The following is an 11,569-nucleotide window of genomic DNA, read 5'->3' as shown; positions in this document are numbered from 1 at the left end:
TAGCATGTGATTCATACCACATGTGCTATTGCGACAATAAAGGTAGTAGGAGAATGAATCCCTGTTTCTCTACTATGTGAGACCTTTGAGATTATATGTTAATCTCAATTTTTGCCTTAGTGACTATTTAGCTGTCTACTTGAAGTTTTAATCAGTGTCTGCTACTTTAGCGTGTATCCTATGGCTATGGATGATTCCGTCTATGGAGCATAACTAGGAAAGCGACTAATTAAAATGAATTGATTCTAGCTAAAAATGAAGATTAAATATATTTACATCTTTTGTTGTTATTCACTGGTCGACCCATTTCTGTTATGTATGGAAATGAATGTGAATATTGGATATGGAACATGCTCATGACATAATGGTCATTATAAGGGATTAGAGATGTTCATATCGATGTAAATAGAAATTATTTAATCTAGGTAAATAGCAAAACATGGATATCTTCAAGATAATGGCTGTGTGTCACTTGAAGATTGGATGGATACTGGATAAAGGCTATGTGCCACCAGGAAAGAGGCTATGTGCCATGAAGAGTGTGTCTCTAATTTATTTGAGCAGCTAAGTAAAGTGTAACAACTTTATTAGCATTGATTGCTCAAAGAGCGGCTAAGTCAAGGTGTAACAATTTTCTTAGCAACTATCGCTCAGTGTGCTTGCTGTCGCAAGAACCATTTTCTCTAAGTATGGATTGGATGTTCTCATATGGTCTATGTGACCAAACTCTCTAATAGTCTATGTGACTTATTAAGTCTTTGTGACTTACCTGAATGAACTAGTCTTAGTGACTTACCTTGGATGAGTGGGAGATGTTGGAAATGGGGATAGTGGGGAACGTGGCCCATGTTCCCCACTACACATAATGGAAAAGTCCATTATGCCCCTAGTATATTTCCCTATATAAAGGGGGTCCGTCCAAGGCTCAAGGTGTGTGAAATCGCGAGCGTGCAACGAGAGTAAGAGGAGAACATCCAAGGCGGTGGGATTTGGTTTGTGGAATTACGGAGGGCTTTCCGATCCTGTGATCGCTCTTCCGATAGCGAGCTTCGTCATTACCGATTGCGGATCTGCGGGAGATCGCTGTAAGTTTTTACAGCTTTTAATTAATTCGTCTATCATGCATTTAGAACATATTTTCTACAAGTACTTCATATAAGGTTCATATGGTTCAGTGTCATGTTCTTATTGCCTACATTGCTTCTCTAGGTGTGGGAGTTCATCGGGGTGAGTTGATTGAGCTATCGGATTTTGATCTTGTCGGAATTAGGCAGTTGTCCTTGGCTGGGATTAAGACTAGCACCGAGGGGCTTGTGTACAAACGAAATCATCCACACTACATCCCACCGGATGTTGACGACCCTATTGTTGAGGATGACCAGATCCCAATTACTGCGCCTCCTCCTGTGTTTATTGATCCTGGATTCGCCATGACGCCCTGCTTTGATTTTGCTCAGAGCAGTTCATATGCTCCTCCTCCTCCGACTAGTGACTTCTTTACCCGTCTGTGAGACGATATTTTTAGTCATTTTGACTTCTTGGAAACAAAAATGGATGATCAGTACAGCTCTCTTCAGGGATAAATTGTAGATTTTCGTCAAGAGATGATGGATCATACTGATGCTTTAGAGAAGGAACAGCGGAGGATGTTTGATTATTATCGAGATGATGAGGATGAGGATGAGTGATTCTAGGGATTTGTTGTTTGTGACTTATTATATCTATTGACTTGAATTATAACTAAGTTTAATTTTAAGGAATTTCTAGTTAGTCATGTTTTTTTCTAAAAGTAATTTTTTTACTAAATTTTATAGAATAGAATTTTTTGTTTTGGAAACTATTACTTAGTTTATTTTTCAAAATTATTTTTGTAAAAATTCCCTTTCAAATTTTTAGTTTTCAAAATTTTTTTCAAATTATTTTAAATTTTCTGGAGTAGCTTAGGATCTACCGTAGAATTGCATGATCCTATAGTTCTAGGAGCCAGCATCTCACAAGCATAGTAGAATCCCTTATTTGATAACTTAGAATGGGTGAGATGCTTAGGTCTTAGCCCTAGATTTCAGATGCTTATGTCAGTGCATCGATATAAATCTGGACTTTAAACAACATACATGAATCAATTTAAGTTAACTAGATAGTAAAAACCTAGTTAGTACTAAATACTCAAATTGACCAACTTTAGTCATCAGCTACTATTTAGTAGTAGTTAGCCTTGAACAAAGGTTGGACATTTCATCATAAGGACAATTTTCCTTAGTTTTCCTACCCATGCTTGGCCTCTTAGGAATTTGTCAATTTTAGGGGGAGCTTCAAACAAGATTTTTAAGTTTATATCTTTTTTGTTTAATGACCAACTTCTTTTCAAAATATATTTTTAAAAAAATATATAATTTTCAAATTTTTAAATTTTATTTTAATTTCCAAAATTTTTCAAACTTATTTTTGACTTAGTGAAATTTTCTTCTTTTTCAAGATTATTTAACTTAATATTATTAAAAAAAACTATTTTTCAAAATTATTTTAGTAAAGTTTTTCAAAATTTTAGTAATATGTTTAAATTTTTAGTAAAATTTTTCAACAATTTTATTCAATTTTTTAATTAGTAAAATTTTTGAAAAATTTACTTTACTTAGTAAAATTTTTCAACAATTTTATTTCAATTTTTTACTTAGTAAAATTTTTTTCAAAAATTTTATTCAAAATTTACTTTACTTAGTAAAATTTTTCAACAATTTTATTTCAATTTTTTACTTAGTAAAATTTTTTCAAAATTTTATTCAAAATTTACTTTACTTAGTAAAATTTTTCAACAATTTTATTTCAATTTTTTACTTAGTAAAATTTTTTCAAAATTTACTTTACTTAGTAAATTTTTCAACAATTTTATTCAAAATTTACTTTACTTAGTAAATTTTTCAAACAATTTTATTCAAAATTTACATTACTTAGTAAAATTTTTCAACAATCTTACTTGGTTTTTGGGTTTTCCCCTATTTTTGATGTATGTCAAAGGGGGAGAGACAGTGAATTCAGGGGGGAGTTATTTAACTCAGAGGGAGAAAAATTACTTCTTTATTTACTTGTTGCATATTTGAACTTAACTTTGAACCTTGGTTGCCAAACATCAAAAAGGGGGAGATTGTTGGTGCAAGCCGCACCAAAATCAAACCTGAGTTTTGATGTTGTCAAAGGTTCAAGTTAAGTCTTGTTATGATCTAACCAGTTGACTGAGTGTGCAGGATGTTTACTCAACCAAGAAAGACCTAGTTGGAGGCTAGGCAGGAGAAATCTTAGCAGATCGTGGAACCCAGGTGCAAGTCCAAGGAGGTCGAGAGGACCTGAAGCTTGGCAGTATGATCGAGAGGTCTGGAGAACCTAAGATCAAGAGAAAAGTCGTGGCGAGCCGATCAAAGCTAAGTGAAAAGTCTAAACTAGATCTGGAGGATCTAAGTTTGGCGGGTAGGTTGAGGTAAACAACTGGAGGAGTGATAGTGAGGTCGGGTTCTAGAAGGGAACAACCTTAGGTCACTGATCCAACTGAAGAAACCGGGAAGGTTTCCAAGTTGAGATCAAGACAGTTATACTATCTTTCATATTATTAATCTTGCATTATATTACTACTGTTCTAACATCTGTTTTGTAGGAAATAGTTTTTGCTTAACTTTCTGTAGCAAGACCGACTGGATCAGTTGATCGAACGAGATCAATACAAAGCAGCTAACATCTCAGAACAGATCAGAGTCCGATCAAAGACTGATGGCTCAACCGAACAGTAAGATCGGTCGACCGAACCTTAGTGACTCAGCACAGGATAGATCATCAGCATCGATCAGTAGCAAAGGAAATAAGTTGATCGGTCGACCAAACCTGGGGATCGGTCGACTGATTCAATCACATTTATTCAGCATTAAAGGATGATCTTGGCAGAATCATGACGAACAGGGAAGGAAGCTGTTCGGTCAACCGAAAGGCATGATCGGTCGACCAAAAATTTAAAGATAAATTAATGCCAGAGATTCGAGCCAGCGTCAGATTCCAGCTGGAGGGGATCGAAGCTGGTTCGGTCGACCGAACCTTCATACTCCTATAAATTAAGGCTCGAAGTAAGAGGCAACAAGTACTTTTCTGATCGACTCCTGTGTACTTCTGCAAGCTGCTCACGCGATAAGTCATCATCAACTTTGCAAGCAACTTCATACGATTGCCGACCGAGCTACGATTTATTACTACTTTTGTCGGTATAGCTTTACTTTTTGCACTGCACTTTAATTCTATAAGATAGTAGAAGTGTTACTATCTTATATATCTGTACTTGTACGATTCACTTCTTTCCGAGGAGTTCGGAAAGAAGGATTATAGTGTTTTGCCCATCAGTGCGGTCAAGGACCGCGGGCCTTCGAGTAAGAGTCGAGCTAGGCTCCGAACGAAGTAAAAAAACCTTGTCTCTTTTCTTATTTCTTCTGCACGACTTTGGTTTCAAAAGATTAAAAGAATAGTTTTTATACGAGCGATATTCACCCCCCCTCTCTATCGCTTTAAACGATCTATCACTTGGGTAGTAGGTTCTTATCTACAACATATCAATTGGTTGAATTGATAGTGAGATATTGTAGATATACATGGAATACTTCTCTTAACTATTCCTAGTCAAGCATTAATATACAAGGACAATATTAATGCATTGAGACTAGCATATAGGTCAACAGATGACTTAATCTTACAAGTCATGGATATAAGATATCAGGTTGACACATGGGTATATATTAGAGAATATATACTAAATGACCCACCATGAGAATGTTTCATGGATCGTTATATAAGTGTCATAAATATTCTCATGTGACTATTGGTATGAATAGTCTTTAGACCTGAAGTCACTACGGTTCCTTACATAAGGAGTTGTGTACTTTGGTATCGTCAAACGTCACCTGTAACAAGGTGGACAATAAAGTCGATCACTGGGTATGCAATGAATTGTGCAGAGGGATGTGAGTGATATAGATGGGTTCTATCCCTTCCATATGACGGAAGAGATATCTGTGGGCCCCTTGATTAGTAGGACACAAGAATGCATGGTCATGCTCAAATGAGTTAATATGAGATATTGAGCTTATTTGATTGAGTGTCTACTTAGAGATCAAGAAACACAAAGATTGATAAGAGGATGACACGTTCTATGCCTCATTGATTAATCTAGATATCAAGGATAGAAGAATTGAGTCATACAAGATAATAGACACAGAAAAGTTAGGCCGGATCTCGACATTCTTGTCACTTGGATAGCAATGATGCATTGCTAGATGTCACTCATTGCTTATGTTTCTAAAATGGTTTTAGATACATTGCCAACGTTACGAGAGCCTATTAGATCACACACAAATAACATGTTGATTTGGAGATGGATTATGGGGTTAAGTTTAATCTGAATTATACACGTTGAGTTAGACTCGAATGAATTCGGATTAGACTTATTGAGTAATGGGTTAGACTCATTGGTTTATTGGATTAATGACTTATTGGGTTAATGGTTATTCTAATATTCTAAATCCAACCTATTAAGATTAATGAATATTAATAGAGATTAATATATCATTAATCAAAAAGAAGATCAAGAGATAAAAATATTTTGTATTCATTTGATGAATACAAAAAGTCATTTGAAAAAAGTAACCTTTAGGTGAACATTTTTGGTAAAGTAACCTTTTTGATGAAGTAACCTATTTGGTAAAGTAATCCTTTTGTGAAGTCACCTTATATAGATGAAGTGACCTTTTGGGTGATTGTGCTCTTCTTGGTTTTTGCTCTTCTTCCTTCTTCCACTCTTGGCCAGAACTTCCACAAGAGGTTGCTAGCACAACCTTTGCTTGTTTCTTTCTCCATTTCGTGAGTTCATGAGACGGACGGAGAATATGTTCCTGTGGATACCATAGAGGCGCGGACGTATTGATCGTGCTGAGATCTACATCCTAAAGAAACGTTGCTGTCAGGATTGCGAAGGGCACGCAACAAAAGTATATATCTTTTAACAAAACTAAGTATATGGTTTCCTTTGCATGGATCTTCTGGATAGGAACTTATTTTCCCGCTGCGCTTTTTGAAATGTTTAGCACTATAGTTCCTTATATATAGAGCTATACCCCTGCTCAGTTTGACAAGAGTTAATCTATTCATATAATTCTACTTTATAAAGTAATTTATCTAATTTAATAATTGAAAGATCCTTCAAAATTTTATTGGCATCTATATATCATAGATGTCTGCACTTTATTTCGAGGGAAAGAGTTTAGCGTGTACCTTATTACATCACAATTTTTTATTGGTGATCAATGAGGTGGAGCCTATTAATGATGTCTTTTATTCTTGTGTATAGTTGAGTCATGATTTCTCCATGCAATATTTTAATATTAAATAATTAATTTAAAAGAAGATCTCATGTTACCTTAGAGTCATCGGTTCATTCGTGCAACTTGACTAATCGATCCTAAAGTTTTTTGGAATTTTCAAAACGCTCAACTCGATTGAGCTCCTCCTTTGTTAAACTACATTGGAGGGTGTTCATCGCCTTGCAGTTGATTTAGGCTTTCTTCATCATTTTGGGATTTCACTTTCAGATCTAGTGGTTCTTCATATTCGGTTGGTAGTGAGTACCCTTTATGATCATGAACCACATATCAATGTTGGATTTGAGGAAACACTCCATCCTCCATTTCCAATAACTCAAGTAATCTCCGTTTAATAGTGAAGGACAAATAGTTGGCATCGACATTTTTACAAGAGGATATAAATAGAAAAGGAATTTCCAAGACTTTCTCTTGGGATTATTAGTTTGAGATAAAAATAATGCTATAGAAAAAAAATGAAAAGAAAACTTTTTTCAAAGAATAGAAAAGGTTTTAAGAAGCTCAAAAATTCGTTAAGCTATTAGAACAAATTAGCTCTGATACCAATTATTGAATCGTAAGAGAAGAGAGAGGAGGTGAATCTCATTCGTTTAAAACCTTTTCTTTAAAATATATCAAAGTGCAGCAGAATGGGGAGAAGACAAACAAAAAAAAAACACTTTGTTTTTACTGGGTTCGTAGTCCAACGACTACTACTCCAAGGCCCGCGTTAATGGGCAATCCACTAAATGCTTAAATCGTACAGATATATAAGATGAGAAATTACAATGCAAGTACAAATATAAAATACACTGACAACGAAAAGTAAGTCTTAGGCATAAGTTGTCGGATGACCTCTCGGCACAGTAATAGCAAAACTTGCACACGTAGCAACAGCAAAGACGAAATAGTGAGTGTGATCGAAATGAATGAATGAGTTGATTCTCAGCTCGGTCACCGAGCCTTTTTATAGGCACTGTTCAGTCGACTGATCCATGTTCCATAAATTGAACCTTTCGATCGACTAATCCAACTATCTGTCTACTGAACTCCATGCCATTCCTTCTTTTCTTTGATTCGACCCTTTGGATCTTGTAAATCATGCTATTTTGTCGACTGATCTCGCTAATTCGTCGATGGAATCTAGAATTTCCTTTCCGCCGTTGATTCGATCTGATGTATGTGGTTATCATATTTGGATTGATCAACTGAACCAAGTTATTTGTCGACTGATAAGGAATGCAATACCATTTTTGAGACTGATAAGACTTTAGCCCGGGGATCGACAACATTAAAGAGGAGCTACAATTTGGATTTGCGATGAGAGAAAGGAAGAACGTGTGAGAGGGAGGAAGGTAGCCCGAGAGCTTTTTTTTTATCAGCTCGCTCGAGATTAACCTAGGGCTATAAAATTTCTGGCTCTACCATTACCCGTAGTTGTGAAATGTACCATGATTACAGAAAAATTTAGCTATGATTCTTATGAGGAGAACGAGAGAAGAGAAAGTTGTTGTCTGTCTGATTTAGATGGATAAAAAGTGTTAAAAATAAATTTACAAATTGATTTTCAGTCTGTTTATTAAAAGGGATATAATTTATTTTTTTTTTCATGGAGGAAAATAAGAAAAAATTTCAGGATTCGAAACAAAAAATTTCAGGTTGATTTTTTTATAGTTTTTATTGTCGTCCTCCTAAATAAACAGTGATTTATATTTAAAGAGTAAAGTATAAGTAATATACATTCATTGTACAACAACTCGCACTCCAAGCAATTGAATTGCGCTCGATCAATAATTTAATCAATTGCCCGTTTGTTGACATCACACAATGCACTTCATTTCACAATGTGCCTCTTACGTTTTCCTTGGTATTTAATTTGGCTCGCTATGAATCCCCACCCAACTCGTTCCCAAGTCAACACCGGCCTTTCTCATTGGTAGAACTTGTATTGCTTGTCTATTATGTTTCCGATGATGTCTCGCAATGCACCAATAGGAGCCAAGATCATCAGCAGGACCCCAAGAATTATACAGATCTAAGAAAGGGGAAAACCAAAAAAAGCCAAACAAATTAATATTCATATTCAGGTTCGTTAATTCTGACAGAGATGATATGCAAGGAAGAGATGTTCTTGACTTGCTTACCCAATTAGTGATCCAAGATAAGCTAAACCTTCTGGGTTTGTAAATAGCAAGCCACATGATGCAAGGAAGCTGGAATCATAATGGCAATATCAAATGGTTTGTTACAATGTGGTGGTAATGTAAGGTAAGTGTGTGGAGCACTCACGAAGTATGTGGTCGGGGCGAACGCGAATCCACCGAAGAAAGAGAGTAGTCCGCCGAAGAAGGGGAAGGTTATGCCGACGAACATGGTGAATGCTGCATGGTAGTTCACAGTCCAAGGAATTTAGTTCTCTGCTCCACGATTTACTGAATCGAATCGTTAAAGTGCGATTGAGGAAATTAATGGAGGGAGAGGCTTACCAACATAAGCACTTCGTGTTATCAGGCGAAGAGTTAGACCAGGAGGAAAGCGAAGCCTTTTGACCAGCACCGTCTCCATCATGTCGAACACAGGCATCGCGTAGATCTGCAGAATCGAGGATAATTAATTTGGAATGATGATCGATTATATATATATATGTGGATCGGATCACCTGGTAGCTTCCGATCACGTGAACGACGACCATCATGTTGGCCATGGCAATTAGCCAGTGCGGTCTGCTTAGAGAGACCAGGATGTTGTCCTCGACTCCGTTGCCGAAGGCCCAGTAGCCGACGAAAGCCACGGGGAAGTAGCAGAGGGCGACGACGATGTAGGCGACGATCACGCCCTTCCACATCGGCTTCTTGGAAGGCTTCTCGGGAGTGGAAGGAATGGTGGCTTGGATTTCCAGCACCACGTTGTGGCCGGCGTACGCGAAGGCCACATCTCCCAGCGCCGCCAGGAACCTCATCACAGTCCTTTCTTGTGTATCAGATTTGTAACCGTATTCCACATGCTCCTGCTTCCCCTTGTCCACCGAAGCCACCCATGCAATGGTAGAATAACTAGAATGGATCGAGCAAGGAATTAGTAGTCAGTCCTTTTGTTTTTTGATCGATCGATCGATTGATCGATCGATCGACCGTGAAGTAATTTTATCGAGTACGTACCTGAAAGACATAACAGCGGCGGCCAGAGATATCCCGGAAATAGAGTTGAAGTTGGGAAGCTGCGAGAGGACAAAGTGCACAGAGGCGAAGATCATGATGAAAAAGGTGAGCTTGATCTGCTTGCAGTCAGAGCAGACGACGTCGTGGAACTTCTTGAGGGATCTGCCGCCGGTGACCATGTAGACGATGCAGACGCCGACTTCCACAATCAGCTGCTGGGGAACGACGATGTAAAGGCCTAGCTTCTCGCCGAAAGCATATTGTCCCAACTCGTGGTACCGATCGAATCGCTTCCCGGGAACCATCTCGTGCATCTCCACCATTTGCCACAGGGTGTACAGGGTCACGATCCATGATATGACCATCACGGCGATCCCAGGCCCCCTGCGATATGATCCTCAATTTGAGAAGAAAACAAGTAGGAAAAATTAAAAAATCAATCATCAACTGCGTTTGTACCATCCGAGTTCGGACATGGCGTAAGGCAAACTGAGGACGCCAGCTCCGACCATGGCAGTGACATTGTGGAAGGCGGAGTACCACCACTTGGCGTTGCGGGAGGATGTGATGGGAAGCCAGTCGTCGATCGCCTTCTCCTTCTCCTTCTCGCTCTGCCATTGACCAGAAACCATTTGATTTATGAAACCAATCTCTGAATCTCAGCTCCCAATTCAACAACAGATTAATTATATTTATTCGATCTTAAACAAATTTAACTAAAAATTTGTTTTATATTCTCGATTCCATAGATCCCGTGTCCCATCACAGGCTTGGATACAGAATCGGAGTCATCACGTGAGAATATTTTAAATCGATCGATCGGCAAGTTTTCCCAGTTGGCATACACTACGGCGAGATATGGGAGTCATTTGTTTTCAACTAATCCAAGCAAATGGAACACCAAATCGATCGATGACGTCCACAAGTTTGATTTTTTTTTTTTTCCATTATAAACGTTTTCCACAGGAATGAAAAAGCTGGCATCAGTAGTTTTTGATACCGCTCGTTTCTTGTGGACACAGCTGAAAATTGATGTCTATCCTTTTGACACCGAGCTAGATAAACCTAATGATAATCAAACTAATTAATTGAGTCTGCAAATCCTTCTCTGCCAATGAATTCAAGTGTTCTTGATGTACATAAAACTGATATTACTGAGCATACTGTAAGATGCGAAGGAAGCTACTGTACTGATAAATTTACAAAGTAGAAATATAGACTACTGTTACCTGATTTTGTCTACTGTCGTAGTTCTCAGGGGGTGATTGAACTTGAGTTCCCATGCTGAGCCTTTTCTATCTTCTTCCTGGAAGGAAAGATTTCCCAAAGGAAAAGGATGACTACCTGCACTCTGGAGACACAGCAATATGCATGGAAAGAATGAAGAGAAGAGGGATATGCATTAGAGGAAGAGAAAGAGGAAGGGATGCATTAAATAGACTTTTATGGTAGCTTTCTCCGAGAAGTTCAGAGGAAACAGCTTGGTATTCAAATGAGATATGAACTACATCAAGATGATAGGTTTGACTTAAACACAAGTCTACGAGTTTTTTTATATGTTGAGAGAAATAATTGTTTTTTATGCCCAACTTTTGTGTACTATCAAGATGTACACACTTGGATTAGGAGAGAGTTAGGTCTGTTTAGTAGGGATGTAAACTAAAATACCTATTTTTTAAAATACTTTATTTCCTTTGAGTCAATTGTAAGTCTTCATGATTAATATTTTTGTGACTTATGATAATTTAAGTAGAGTGGAATTGAATAAAACAACACATAGCTCGACTTGAAAGCTATAAATAGAGGTGCAATGGGAGCTCGACCCCCAACTATTAAGCAACTAAATGTCAACATTCTAGAGCAACTCCATTTCCACTCTTTCTTATTTATTTATTTATTTATTTATTTATTTATTATTCAAATATCTAGTTTTTGCACTGATTATTCTTGGAGATGATTAATTTAGTCTCACAAAAGTTTTTCATCGATAATTAAGGTAAATCTAAAAATACAAGTGGCTCATTACTC

At 37.3% G+C, this 11,569-nt stretch overlaps 1 protein-coding gene across 1 annotated transcript; it reads right to left on the bottom strand.

Annotated features, from left to right (window-relative positions):
* Positions 1 to 8,075: 8,075 nt before the first annotated feature.
* LOC122030543 (lysine histidine transporter 1-like) lies at positions 8,076 to 11,017 on the bottom strand. Its single transcript, XM_042589753.1, has 8 exons — positions 10,771 to 11,017; positions 10,001 to 10,152; positions 9,542 to 9,925; positions 9,043 to 9,436; positions 8,870 to 8,975; positions 8,673 to 8,764; positions 8,528 to 8,596; positions 8,076 to 8,418 (listed from the first exon to the last, which is right to left on the bottom strand). The coding sequence occupies exons 1-8, from the start codon at positions 10,822 to 10,824 to the stop codon at positions 8,314 to 8,316; spliced, it is 1,356 nt and encodes a 451-aa protein (XP_042445687.1). The 5' UTR covers positions 10,825 to 11,017; the 3' UTR covers positions 8,076 to 8,313.
* Positions 11,018 to 11,569: the final 552 nt, after the last annotated feature.

The sequence above is a fragment of the Zingiber officinale genome, chromosome 10B (genome assembly GCF_018446385.1).
Source record: "Zingiber officinale cultivar Zhangliang chromosome 10B, Zo_v1.1, whole genome shotgun sequence".
Taxonomy (NCBI): domain Eukaryota; kingdom Viridiplantae; phylum Streptophyta; class Magnoliopsida; order Zingiberales; family Zingiberaceae; genus Zingiber; species Zingiber officinale.
This window is presented reverse-complemented; position numbering and strand designations above follow the sequence as displayed.